The sequence below is a fragment of the Cryptomeria japonica genome, chromosome 3, assembly GCF_030272615.1.
Source record: "Cryptomeria japonica chromosome 3, Sugi_1.0, whole genome shotgun sequence".
Classification (NCBI taxonomy): domain Eukaryota; kingdom Viridiplantae; phylum Streptophyta; class Pinopsida; order Cupressales; family Cupressaceae; genus Cryptomeria; species Cryptomeria japonica.
The window spans coordinates 176,520,183-176,535,323 of record NC_081407.1 but is presented as its reverse complement, the minus strand read 5'-3'; the positions used below and the strand labels follow the sequence as shown (position 1 = coordinate 176,535,323).

Sequence of the window (15,141 nt, the reverse complement as noted above, 5' to 3'; positions counted from 1 at the left end):
TTTTAACCCATTTCAGAACTTCTAAGTAACCATATGAACATATCAAATAATGACGTCATTGTGTCATGCTCAATCTGTGCCAAATTATATCTTGAAATGAATCAAGGTAGGAAAAGGTTGGTTTTCAAAATAGAGCAAAAAACTAAAAGGAATAAGGCAATTTTTCTTTAGCTAACTTGCACATAAGCAATCTTATGCAAAGTAGAATAAATAACTGCTCATGTTGGATGCAGTGTTCATAGTGGCATTAATGTGCAGTGTTCATAGTGGCATTAAAACAGATTGTTGCTTTTCCCATCTCAGTCCAATCTCTTGATTCAACGATGAATTGTGCCAAGTGTTACAATTTTTAGGTCATTCGAACAAAGTGATCCTCAACGTGATGGCTAAATTTATCAAAGAAAACTTTGAGATTCCAACTCATGAAACTAACGTTTATTTGATGGTTGATTCCGATACAAAATTTTATGAGAAAGATCTTGATTTTTGCGCGAAGATTATAAATAAGAATTTCTTGGATTTCTTCTCTAAGATTGCCAAAGACACTTTATCCAGGCCAAATCCCCCTACAAAGAAACCCCTTTTTGAATTTTTGACTTAAAAAAAAATTAAATTAGAATGTGGAATTAAGTTTTTGTAATGGCTTAATGCAAATTAATCCCTTATTTCTATTTAGATCTATAAAGGAAAAATTGAAAATATTGTCAAAACTTGATTATAAATCTACAACTAATGAATATAACTTGCAAGAATAAAACAATGTTCCACCGAGTTTCTTGATGCAGAGACGGAGGGACGCGTCTCAGGGATGGGGTACTTGGGGCCTAGCTTTGGGAATGCCAGGAGAGGGGCTTGACGATGAGGCAACAATGTTAAAATACATAATACATATAATACTTGAAAAATTAGTTTAAAAAAGATAAAGATGTATAATTGTATAAGTCTAAGTAATAAGTAAAGTTTAAAGTTTTAAACACATTGCAATGATTGCATTGAACTAGTGGTAGTTTTTAAATTTTAATAATGAGAATCAAAATAATAAAATATAGACAAAATTTTGGATTGCGTAATCATGATTCATAATTACAATCAAGTTACCAACAATTTTCAAAGTTCAAAAGTTTCAAAAACAAAATATTACAAATACTAGAATCTAGCTAGCAATCTGTAATGCTAATGAGTAATGACTCATGATTCATTAGTCAATGGCTAATAGTCTAGACTCTAGAGTCTAATCATCCCCAAGCTCCTCACCAATCTCCTCATCACTCAAATTGTTTGACCCCACATGCTCAAGCTCATATATACCAATATCAACTAGCCTTGTCAATATATCATCATTATAAAACCATGTTGGCTTGAGTTAGGGTTAGTGTTAGGCCTTTGAAGTATCCTTTTTTCTTTAAAAAAACTAATATAAACATTATTATATATTGTGGGAGTCTTAATCGCATCTCCTAGGGTGTCAAAGGATGTTTGGGAGTCCGCCTTTGGCATTTTTTATTAAAGCAACTTCTGAGAAATTTGCCTTGGTGAGAAAACATCTTAGAGATGATGGAGAAAACTTGGTAGCAATGGATAGAGTACAGAGAGACATTCCCTAGGAATCCCCACGTCTTGAGGATGTTCCCATCTCAAAAATTATTACTTTTCAAGGGAATGTGTCCCTGTGGAACAAGGGAATAAAGTGCACAAATGAAAGTGCCACCAATTACAACTCACCACAGTAAGCCTTGGACATGATTTTTCCACAAAAATGCTACCAACTTGCAAGAATAATTCTTTTACAACTGTATTTTCTAATGTCCTTTTTATTAATACTTTTAATTGACTTTTTGTTCTACAGTCCAATAACACCATCTACCTCTCACTTGCATGTAACACGTTTAAAACCCTAATTGCCAATTGTCCAAATCACCTATTGCCTATATATGTATCTTCCATTAACTCCATGCAATAAATTTTTTGGGGCCTTCTTGTGTCTCATAACAACTAGAGGAGGCTTTGATATTATGAAAGATGCTTGCTTTTACAACCCCATAGCTCAATATTTGTGTCTCCTTTGTCTTGTAATATCTATATACTCCAAAAATTTGCATAACCATCTCAAACCTTTTGTGCCTTCCTTGTCTCGTAAAATCTATAGATCCTCTAAAAATTTGCATAGCCATCTCAAACCTAAATTACAGTGCGCCAAAATACCTTCAACCAATATTTGTTGTAGAAATGTGTAATTTGATTGATGCAAGGAGGAAACAAAAACAATCTTGAAATAAAGTTAAAACTCATATGGTTATTCAAGCATAGATTAATCATTGCTCAAATATACCCCTATATTATGGTTCCATGATAAGAGCTAGTAAGAAAAGAAGATTATCACACATTTATATGCTTAATGAAAAAGAGAAAAAATTTGAATGGATGAATTGCAACAAAGCAAAAGAGAGAGAGAGAGAGAGAGAGAGAGAGAGAGAGAGAGAGAGAGAGAGAGAGAGAGAAGCAAACTAGTCAGAGAAGCAAAAACTAAGATTGGAGAAGAAACTAAGAAAAGAGAAAATGAAAGAGAATTGCAAACTATGACATATACTTATACATATACATATACATGTACATGTACATATGCATATACATATACATATACACATACACACACATATACACGCACACGCACATGTACACATACACATACACATACACATATGCAAATAAATAATTTATCCTAGGATAAGGAGCCAAAATTGACAACTTTATTGAATATAAATGAATGAAATTCAAATAAATAAAATAATAGTACTTAGCTCTTGGTTTAATGCTAATATGATTAAAATAAATATTAATTTAGCTATATAGATGTCGTCAAGTAGTTTTCCAATATATATAAAAAATAGAAGCTATTACAAGTCAACCTCAAGTGTAAGAAATTATGGCCTATTTTATTTATTTACAATCTAGTTGTTGTTGCTCTTCGTCATATGCTTTTATGTTGCAGTAGATGCTATTTTTACATGACCCAATTTGTTTTCTAATTGTCCAACTTTGATATGTATCGATGAGCTTAAGGTTGCACATTTAATCAAGACAAATAAATAAACTAATGATATCATATTTCCACAATCCACAACTTTATATATCTCACACTTTTTGGATTAGATTGTGTAGTAGTTTTTTGTATCAATGTTTCGGATCACACTCCGTGATCCATCATCATGTTCTTAGCTCTCTAGTATCTTGATGATGGATCACAAAGTGTGATCTGAAACATTGATACAAAAAACTCCAACACAGACTAATCTCAAAAGTGTGAGATATATTAAATAAATAAACGTGATATAAATAAATATTATTTTTCTAATGATATTAAAATAGATATATGCAAAAATGTAAACAAATATCTCCATATAATAAATGACAGAGTAAAATACAAGAGTTTTCAAGTATTGTTACGAGATATAATTTCTTTTTTGGATATTAAATTTATTCAAAGGTATTAAAAGTAAAATTCATGAGACCTCCATCTTCCTTTACTTTCTATGCTTAAAACTGTTAAACAGAATTGTATACTAATTTCATAAGACCACCATCTTTAAAATATTGTTAAAAAAATCTACAACAAAAAAATCATAGAAATTTGATATACCTTTTAAGATTTGTGAATACATGAAGTTAGCTATAATAGCTATAATGATTAATGATACGCTTCCCATTCCAATTTCCCCTGTTTTTCCTTTTAATCCTGTAAATATTTATTATCTGGCGTCGAGGTCAAATTACCTGAATTTGGCAAAGCTTGCGCAGTTTGGAGCTTTAAGAGAATGTAACCGGGATCGAAGCCCACCACGGATGTGCATCCTGAAATTGGGCCGAACGGGCCACCAGCTGTGCCCGTACAATATCTGTGATCGCCAAGCGCAAACCCTAACGTGGGAATCTTCAAATGAGGCCGGATAAAATCCAAATCTCTCACAAATGTGCCTCTGCAAGGCGTCATACACAGTCGTCTGGCACCTCAAATGACCACTACTTCCACTCTACAAAGAACTCCCTCAACCCACAGATGGCAAACTTTCCATCTTACAGCCTAGGGAGGTGCGAACTTTACATAGAAAAGCCTCTCAGCTATTTTAAAACCCTCTCTGAATTTATAATCGAAGTGTACAGGTTTTGCCTCTGTGTAAATTACTTTGCCGAAGAACAAGATTGCGCGTACATGAGCTTACAATATTGCTCTGATTATAATATTAGAATCATTATCATTTATATCGACGATCATTACACTGTTTTGGCGTACTTAATAAAGGCAAGATGCGTTGTGTTGCCCAGTTGCTGCAGAGTATATAAGCTCTGTGTAAGGAAGCATGTTGACGACTCCTGCCAATAGAAGAAGGCGGCGCACTTACAGTCGCTCAAACACCTCCTCTTACATTCCACCACCGTTAACTTACCAATTCCTGTCCCATAAATGTTAGAGAAATGCTCCACCCCAACCAGTTTGTAGAAGTCCACAGAAGAAGAGCTTTTGCCACTGCAGGCGGGCAGCTTTGGAGGAGAGCATTTAGGGCTCCAGGCCTTGACACCATCAGGCTGAGGGCACGCCACGCAACTGCTGTCTTGGCACACCCCAAGAGACCCACACTTTTTTGGCGGGCCGCACCCATATATTCCTTCTCCGCTCTTAAAACGCTCATATGTGATATCCCAAGTATTGTCTTCTACATCAGGAGAGTGTATACATTCTCAGATTTCCATCCCAGTCCAGCCTTAGAAACGACAAGGTGGTATTAAACCTGGGAAAATTGAAGCCGTATCTACCTATGGATTGGGAAGTGAGATTGCAAAGCTCGGTTGCTCTCTGCTGTGCCGGAGCGCTCGCATTGCTCAGACGCATTTCGATTATCTGGCGGAACCCGTTGCGGGCCTCGGGGTCGCTGGGGAAAGTGATGCTTGAAACCGGCCGCTCACAGGTGTGCTTAATGCTGAACAAGTCTTTTCTTTCATTGTCGTAGAAGCTGAGAGTCCAGTAGGGCATAGGGTTTGGCAAACTGGCGTAGAGCGCAAAGCCCCCGGCTTCCATTTCCAGACTGTAAGGCCCCTCCGAACCGTCCTTTTCCGAAGTCCGGCTCACCAGCTTCTTCACTCGGCTTATGTCTAATGACTGCCCCACCAAGAGACTGTCTGTGGGGAAGTCGGAGCTCTGCCACACGGTTCTGTTCTTTTTGTCATAGAGCACCATGTTTCCGTTGCTCCGGAGTTCGATCCCCACGACGCCCTTATTTGCAGTGTTGGTAGACCAGACGAGGGTGCCATCGGCATCGAAGAGCACCAGATCTCCTCGGCTTGTGAAGTTGAGAGTTGCCTTCTCCGAGACGAGGTGATGTCTGTTTGGCGTCCACACAAAGCGCATGGTTTCAGCATAGCTGTAGTACCCCATGCGGATGGCCAATGTGTATGCATTGGGCGTAGTGTTGAAGAATGCCAACTGAAATATGGCTCCGGCAGATGCTAAGGATAAGGCTCGATAGCTAGCACCGTACTCCACTGTATACTCCCCCAGTTCTCCTTCATTCACATAGGAGTACGGCCGGTCCCAAATTTCTGCTTCCACTTCCACACATACTGCGAGTACCAGTAGCAGAAATAACAGCTTACAAATACAATCCATTAATTCTTCTAGGCTAAACTTCTTTGGATTAGAAATTGCATAGAATGGTTTCTACTTAAAGTATTAAGCCGAGAGGGTTGGTAAGGTCGGTGACTCTAGATGATACAATCTCTCCAACGTGATCAACGTGCGAACGGCTCGTGCTATCCGACGCAAATGGATCAATTGATTTGTTTTTCTTAAATTCTGTGAATTACTATCTAGTTAGAGCCGGAGTGTGCGTACCAGTTGTACTGCTGTAGTCATCGTCTAAAAAGTATGTCTCCTACTGAATCTCAAGATAAGCAAGTGGCGCACAGCACTGGCTATGCAGCAATGTAAACAGCACTACATAGCCTAGGCCCATAGTTCCTAATTTCTATGCCTCCGTATACCATAACTCAGCGTTTGAATGAAGTACACCGTCCAGTTTTCACGCCCGCCTAAAAGTTGATGCCTGGTTTCGTCGGAAACTTTTCCTCTGCACCCGCTGGCCTTTTAGTGGGGTCCATGACCATCGCACCACCGTAGTGCAAGGCATGGGCCAGTGGATGCCTTTAAAAAAAATTATATATATTTTTAATATGTATTATTTATTATTTAATATATTTTATGTAATATGTTTTTAATTATATTTTCAATAAATTTTTAATATGTTTTATATATCATTTTTTAATATATATTTTTTATTTTTAATATATTTTTATTTTTTTTAATTTTTAATGTATTTTTTTAATATAGTTTTTAAAGTTTTTAATGTATTTAATCTATTTTTTAATTTTTTTATGCATTTTATTTATATATATATTTTAATGTATTTTTTTTTATTTTTTAATGAAATTTATTTATACATATAATTTATTATTATTATATTAGCACGTCTTGTGGATGGGGATCAATACAATCTATCTTAAATAGTTATGTCATAATATTATGCAATATGACATAATATTATACGAGACTATGATTAATTTAAATTAGAAAATTAATAATAAATTACTCATGAGATAAAAAGATAAATCAAATGTGGATGCCTTAGATATAAGTTATTGATCCATATTTAAATATTATGAAATTTCTTAATTTTAAAAAATAATTTATTATAGAATTATCTACTATTGATTAAAAAAATTATATTTAGATGGTAATTCTCTAACTTTTATTTTTTAAGAGTTAGATAAATACCATCTAATTATCATTATTGGATTCAAAAAATTGAGACAATTTAATCTAGAAACAATTTGATCTATACTATGGATTGTGAAAATTTCTTAACTCTACAGTTAAAAACTAGATGGTAATTCTCTATGTTTCATTTTTACACTTCATGAAACATATATTTCTAACCTCTTTTCTAAAGTGTAAAAAGAGGTTGGAAATATATGGTGATTCAATATATTTCTAACAAAGAGGTTAGAAATATATATGTTGATTCAATATATTTCTAACCTCTTTTTTACACTTGAATCATCATATATTTCTAACGCTAACACTAATTGAACTATAACACTAACTTTGTGTTAACTATAACCTTAAATCTAATTGAACTCTAACCTTAAACCTAATTAAATGGTAACTCTAATCAAAATCTAATCGTAATCTTAAACTTAAACTTAATACAACTCAAAACCATAATTGAATGGAAACTCGAATTTAAGCATAATCCTAACTCTAAGTAAATACTAACACAATTTAAATTATAACCTTAATACTAACCATAACTCCATCCTTATAATAATTAAACCCTAGTGCTATTGTAGCCACAACCTTAAGCCTCATTAAATGTTAACACATACCATAATTAAATTCTAACCCGAATACTAATGAAACCCTAACCATAACCATAAGTGAACATTTACCCTAATTTAACTCTAGACATAAACATAATTAAACCTTATTTGAACTTTAAGCCTAATTGTAACCCTAATTTTACAATAGAAGGTTGCTATTTAGATAAAGGAAGATGTGTGGTACTTTGAATATTTAATATATATTCTCTATAGGCATATATTTTACAATAGAAATCCTTTATTTAGATAATAATATTTAGATTTATTTTGTTATGTTCAATATTTTTAAATATGAAAAAAACCTCAACTATATATGAATGATTAAAACATATAAAAATTCATTACTATTTTATTTTAAAAACATATTCAAATTGAAAATATATAATTTTATTATTGTTCTACTCAAAATGGACTTAAAATAACTATTAATTCTTAAATTTCAAAAACTTAAAAGAAAATAAATCATAATAAATTTTTTTTTATAGATTTTATTTATAGATAATATATATTTTCTTATATGTAAATAAATGTATAAAGAAATAAAAAGTATCAAGCAATATTTTTATATGATTGATATTTTTCATATCAATTACCATTGTGGTGGGAATTATATGAATTCTAAAAATTGGGAGTTTATGTTCTTAATAACTTCTCATTCAATATCAACATATATTTCTAACCTCTTGATATTTTTCATATCAAGATTATCATTGTGGTGGGAATTATGTGAATTCTAAAAATTGAGAGTTCATGTTCTTAATAACTTCTCATTCAATATCAACCTCTTTGTTAAAAATATAATGAATCACTAGATATTTCTATTCTCTTTTTTACATTTCATGAAGTGTAAAAAAAAGTTAGAAATATATTCAATCAACATATATTACCATCTAACTTTTAACTATACTAGATATCTTAATACATCTATCTAAAATACGCCGAGAGATATCAGTCTCGAGGCGCCTATTTTAAATTGTTGTTGAAAATATTTAGGCGCCTCGAGATTGATATCTCTCGGCGTATTTTAGATAGATGTATTAAGATATCTAGGCTAGTAGCATCCGCAACGCAACATGCAAAGTATTAATTTATCACCTTTTGTTTTAAATAAAGCATATTTATCCTTTACAAATCATGATGCCTATCCTATTCAATGGAGTGTACAATAGGAATTCATATTAAATGCAACATTTCATCTTTAAAAACACAAATTTAATCCCAATTTTAATAGAAGAGTTCAATTCAACAATGTATACATTACATAAAAATATTATGTTTCCAAAGATTTGAGTCTTTCTTCCTCTGCTTTCCTTTTGGTGAGTTGCTTTCCTGTCTTCATTTTTTCATAACGATCATATGAAAATGGTGGTGAGATTCTAATTCCATCCAAGGCCTTAACACGTGATATAGCAACAAATGTTAATCTTGACCTTTCTCTTGGTCCTATGTCAATTGTTGCCTTTGAAAGAGTCAATCCTTGTGATTTATGGATTGTTAGTGCCCAAGCCAATCGTAGTGGCAATTGACGTGTACAACCCCTTTGTATTGGTGAAATAGGAATCAAATTAGGAGATGCATCTTCAAAAGGAAGTCCAGAATAATTGTCAAATTCAACCATAACATATGTTGGTGGATCTGGTGGGGCACATCTAGGTTTGTATATGATATTTTGGATGTATCCTAAAGCTCCATTCACAAGACCCGCTTCTATCCATAAATTAGATGTTAACATGACCCTTGCATCCTTAGAAATTAATAATTCAACATCTAACTCATCATTTTGACCTCCTGCTGGATTAGTACTACCTTCTTTACTTGCAATGCTTCGGGCTATTGGTCTTCTTAATGCATATAACTTTTTTCTATTATGGTTATGCACATTGTCATTTGTTGCAAATAGATGAATATTATTATCAAACTCCTCCTTAATTGTTGGATGTAATGAAGCATCTGTTCTTGTCATCAATAATTTCCAATCATCTATAGTTGGATGTGCATCTCTAATATTTGTGAGTAATTGGTGAAACCTTTGTTGGTCTTCAGTTTCTCCATCTTGTCTAAACACCTTATCCAAAGTAACAACTGTCTTAAACTCTTGCCATAATAATTTTGCACGCACATTACTATCATAAGGTGGTTTGTCACTAACAGGAGGTAGTTGTCCCAAATCTCCTACCAAAATGATTGATCTTCCACCAAAACTCATGTTTGATTTTTCAGGAAAAGGTTGACGTAGTCTTGAATCAATATTTTGTAACAAATTTTGTCCAATAAAACTCATTTCGTCAATCAATATATATTTAATATGTTGAATTTCTTCTTGGAGACTTGTGAGTCTTGTGCCTTCTAATTCAGCAAAATCTGCAATAGGTATTCGTAGAGTTGAATGAATTGTTGATGCACCAATGTTAAATGCTGCAACTCCAGTTGGTGCTAGTAATAATAAGGGAGAACATTGTGATCCTGATGCATCATTAAGAGTTTGACGAATTGCATGAATCAGATATGATTTACCTGTTCCAGCTGTTCCTTGAATTATCATGTATAGTGGCATGGCATTGTCAACTTGATTATAATGTGACATAATAATATCAAGTGCTTTTTTTTTGCTTAGCACCTAAAGTTCCATATGATATACTTGACATCATATCATCAGGTATTAATAAGCCATTCTCTTTCATAGTGTTGATAAAATTTATTGCTATATTTGTGTAATCATCTCCTTGATATTCTGCACTCCATGGATTTTGTTTATCAATATCTCTTCTTCCCAACATATCTATTTCTGTTACATCCATAATTTGTCCACGATGTAGTCTTGATATGATCTCCCACTCATGTTCGATTGTATTTTGATTATTTGGTAAATCATCATCATCTTTAGAATCATTATGATCTTCAGTTTCATTTGTTATAATCCTTCGTTCCAAATGCCATGGATTATAGTTGAGTGACTCCCAATTTGATATAACTATGTTATCATCAAGTCCAATATCTCTTTGGATATTACGAAATGGCTTGTACAACAATAACTCTGACCAACAAAAATCAACCCATTTTTCTGATTGACGTGTAGGTACGGTGGTAAATCTTGGAAACACCCTCACAATAGCTGCTATAGTCCTTGCTTCCCATTTGTTATCTCTTTTTCTCTTGGAATTATAAGTCCATGATCTAGCTGCATCTATAAGTGTGACACTTTCCATTGCATATGGTCTATCCATGTATCCTTCAATGAAATGTTTTAGGTGACATTCATCATCATTTTCTTCATTTGTTATTACTGGCTTGAACACCTCTCTTGAAACATTTAAAGTAACAAAAACTCTACTACTTTCTACCAATGGTAACTCTAGTAACATATGACATGTTTCTTGTGCTCCAATGTCCCTCTCAATGAGTGTTTCTGTTAGAAGTCTCCTATATGCCCTTGATGCTGCTTCATCAGGATTTTCTATATTTGCAAGTCGCATTAACATTTGATGATAACTTTCTGAACTCTTTTCTGCTTTTGCCGCATACTTTGCAATATAATTCATTACAGCATGTCTTGAAAGAACTGGTTGCCAATCTACATTTGCTCTCCATAACTGAAGTATGTTACGATTATGCGTGTTTACTCTATCATCATTTCTTGCAGGTTCATACACTTTATCTCCTGTGGCTGGGTCTTCAAATAATTTTGATCCATCTAGGTGTAATGGCCATGGTGCATTGTACCTACAAACAAAGAGTGAATTGTTAGTTTACATAAATATTTTAATTATTTATTAGTACTAATTTTTTGAATATATAAATATCTTACCTACAAACCATTCTTCCTCATTTTTTACGAAGGCAAGCACCCTCTTTACACATTGTATGGCGTTCAACACAATTGAGCAACTCTTCATAGTCACGTGCTAAGTCAATTTGGTTTAGTTGTTGTGTATTTCGAAGGCATGGATGTTGTGTAAAATTTTGTAAGACCTATCATTAATGATATAACATATTTTATTAAAGAAAATATAAATCTTTAAGTATAATATATTTCAAAATGAATATATACAATTGAGAATTAACATCATACCTGTATGTTTCGTTGATGTGGATCCCCTCGTGGATTCCATGCGTGGATAATAGAATCAAAGTATTTTTTAGCATGTTTTACTTCATCATGATTTTTCCAATCAAGATTGTCTATGTTAGGTGCTTCCTCTAACCATATGAATCCATGCACATGTGGTGATCCTCTATGTTGCCATTCATATCTTGACCAATAATCTTTTGCCTTCATTCCCTTTTGCAGTATTTCCTTTCTAAACATTGTATAGCGTAGGTGCATGTAATATGCCACAATATGTGGGTAGTCAATAATATTTTGACGCCTCCATTTTTGTGCTTCTTGTGGATTAGTTGGTTGTGTCCCTGGCATTAATGCATGCAAATCTGGCCAGTACATATCTGCTGCACTCAAAGTAAAGAAAATTGTTGGTGTACCAATTTGATGCAAGAGGTCAAATAATTCAGCTCGACATTTTGCCCAATAAGACCTTGTACCCCTTAGTGTTGTGCCAAAACGCATCAAACGATCAGCTAGATGTGAGTGTGGTATATTTTCCATATGTTCTCGTAACTCATTGATTGTGATTGGCATCTCTTGCAAGCTCTTTTTGACAAACACTGCAGATGAGTTTTGTGCACGATGTCGCATAATCATATTCATCATATAATATCTAAATCTTGGGTGTCGGCCAAAATGATGATCTCTATATCGAAGTAAATGCTTAGCAAACTCATGTAGATGGACTCTCCTTATTCATGGTTCTATCCAATCACACTGTCTATTTGGGAATAGTGTTGGAAAAGCCATATCAAGTAATCCTTTAGTGACATACTCATTTATTGGAGATGCTCCAATTCCTGGCCAATCAATTAGTGATCCAGGATCCACATTAGGATTATTTACCCATGCATGAATTAGTTCCATTTCTCTTCGAGCATTTGGAGGTTTAGAGGCCATTGATGTAGTGTGATTAATAATGTTTTCTTCATCCATCTCCAATATTGGACCCGCAAATACATATTCATTTGTGTCTGAATCAAACTCCATATGAACAGAATTCAATTGATCAAAAATGTTCTCATCTGAATTACATGTAAGGTCATTAAGTGCATTTTCATCAATTTGAACATCTCTATAGAACTTATCATATTTTATTTTATATTTAAGTGCTCTATATACCCTCTCTTTATTAATTGTAAAATTATAATTTGTTCCACGTTGATCTTTTTTTCGAACAATGATGATTGGCAAATCTTTTATCTGATGTGGTAAAATTTTAGCTATTTCTCTCACTTCTTGTGGAAAACTTATGGTATGTCTTTTATATTTGTATTGACCCCCAGTTGCATGTGTTACTTGAAGAATTGGGTTGACACGTGCTATCAACATTTCTTCTATTTGTGTTATATTTGCAAGTTCTAATGGTTGTGGACCAAGATCCATATTGTTTGATGCTGAAAATCGATGTTCATTCTTCTCTTGACGACAGCGATTGCAAATAGGGCCCTCAAGTACTCGCACAACCTTCATTGCAGGATAACTCTCTTGACAAATGTAGCACATACTTGGTGAAGAAAGTTGATCGAGTCCATGTCGAAATATCATTTGTAAAGTCTTCAAATCAATCTCAATATTTCCATCATTATTAACTACTCCTTGATCTCTTCTATTTTGTGTTCTTTGCAATTGTCTTTGTCTTCTTAGAGGAGTTGTTAATTCTTGTTGTGAACTATTGTTTTCCATATGATTTTGAAAATCAACATTCATTACATTTTGAACTCTATCATTTGGTGTTTGTAGCACACGATCAATTGTCAAAGAATTCATCCCTTTAGAACTAACCTCAATTGCTTCACGATTACGCACTTGTATTTGTTGTCTTTCCATCTCATTCAATTGATCAGAATGCATAGCTCTTTGTATTCTTCTTCTTAATATATATCCATCATCCTGAGATGTTTGTGCACGATGTTTCATCATTTTATCTGCATGTTGTCTCATTTCCTCTTCAATCTCTGTCACTGTCATTTCTGCCCTACGTTTAGCACTTCTTTGTCTATCATTTTGGTTTCGATGGTTCCTTTCTTCTTGTCTTTGTAGATCAGTGATTTGTTCACGTCGTTGACTCATATAATTTCGAGCATATTCTCTCTTTTTTTCTCTTTGTTGCTCTTCAGTTGAATGAATTCTTACTTCCTCTCTTTCTGCATTAGCCATTTGTTCACGTCGTTGTCTCATATAATTTCGAGCATATTCTCTTCGATGCTCTTTTCTTTGCTCTTCATTTTCAAAACTTGTCCTTGGACGACGAGGCATCCTACAAATTTAATTATAAATTATTACATATTTAAAAATATCCTTATTAATAATTTATACTACCTATTTTAAATATGCACATATCAAGTTAATATCAATTTAAATAAAATAAAATAAAATAAAAAAATATATAATTAAATATAAAACTAAAAAAGAATATAATATAAATAAAATTTATTTAAAAACTAAAAAAAATATTAACTTAATTATACAACTTAGGTTCATATCAACTTAATTATATACAAAATATATGAGAAATATTAACTTAATCATATTATTTAATTATATAAATTAATTTAATATCAACTTAATATATAAACTACTATAAATAATATAGAATTAAAAAATATTTACTTTTACTAAAAAGATAATAAAAAATATCATTATCCATTATATATATAATACCCATTTTACATTACAGGTAAAATAAAGTAAAAATGACTTACTTTTTTTAGAGTATTTATTTGCACCACCTTGCACTATATTCTGGGTAAATTTATTCCCACTATTTGTACTATTCGCAGTTGCTGGTAAATTTATTTGAAGTATTCACACTATTCGCACTTGCTGGTGATAATTTTTTTTGTATTTATTCACAGTAATATGTTTTTAATTCTACAATTCATCGGTATTTATATTAGTTTGAACCGTTATGACTATTTAGTTGTCGGTTCAAAAAATATAATATTTATTAATTATTAAATAATACTTGTCGGCTTTCAATTTATTAAAGTTAACATTTTTTTTTTAACACGGTCACGCCATCTCACTCCACCCCGTGCTGCCACTGTAGGTTACGCCTCTCGGCGTAATTACATTTCATGAGTAATTTATTATTAATTTTCTAATTTATATTAATCATAATCTCATATAATATTATGTCATATTGCATAATATTATGACATAACTATTTAAGATAGATTGTGATCCCGATCGACAAGATGTGCTAATATAATAATAAAAAATTATATGTATAAATAAATTTCATTAAAAAATAAAACAAATACATTAAAAAATATATATAAATAAAATACATAACAAAAATAAAAAAATAGATTAAATACATTAAAAACTTTAAAAACTATATTAAAAAATACATTAAAAATAATAAATAAAAAAAATACATTAAAAATAAAAAAATATATTAAAAAATGATATATAAAAGATATTAAAAATTTATTGAAAATATAATTAAAAATATATTACATAAAATATACTAAATAATAAATAATACATATTAAAAATATATATAATTTTTTTTAAAGGCATCCACTGGCCCATGCCTTGCACTACGGTGTGCGATGACCATTGCACCTCTGCAGTGCAAGACATGGACCCCAATAAAAGGCCAA

The 15,141-nt window shown here is 32.4% G+C and overlaps 4 protein-coding genes across 4 annotated transcripts; all 4 read right to left on the bottom strand.

Moving 5' to 3' along the window:
* Positions 1-4,714: 4,714 nt before the first annotated feature.
* Positions 4,715-5,659, bottom strand: LOC131048578 (epidermis-specific secreted glycoprotein EP1-like). The gene has a single exon (XM_057982576.2). It carries the CDS (start codon positions 5,657-5,659, stop codon positions 4,715-4,717), a length of 945 nt encoding a protein of 314 aa, XP_057838559.2.
* Positions 5,660-8,698: 3,039 nt separating this feature from the next.
* LOC131048569 (uncharacterized) lies at positions 8,699-10,012 on the bottom strand. The gene has a single exon (XM_057982569.2). It carries the CDS (start codon positions 10,010-10,012, stop codon positions 8,699-8,701), a length of 1,314 nt encoding a protein of 437 aa, XP_057838552.2.
* A 7-nt stretch (positions 10,013-10,019) lies between these two features.
* On the bottom strand, positions 10,020-12,121 carry LOC131044016 (uncharacterized). Its single transcript, XM_059217238.1, has 4 exons — positions 11,498-12,121; positions 11,285-11,397; positions 10,439-11,148; positions 10,020-10,213 (listed from the first exon to the last, which is right to left on the bottom strand). The coding sequence occupies exons 1-4, from the start codon at positions 12,119-12,121 to the stop codon at positions 10,020-10,022; spliced, it is 1,641 nt and encodes a 546-aa protein (XP_059073221.1).
* Positions 12,122-12,226: 105 nt separating this feature from the next.
* LOC131874029 (uncharacterized) lies at positions 12,227-13,789 on the bottom strand. The gene has a single exon (XM_059217237.1). It carries the CDS (start codon positions 13,787-13,789, stop codon positions 12,227-12,229), a length of 1,563 nt encoding a protein of 520 aa, XP_059073220.1.
* Positions 13,790-15,141: the final 1,352 nt, after the last annotated feature.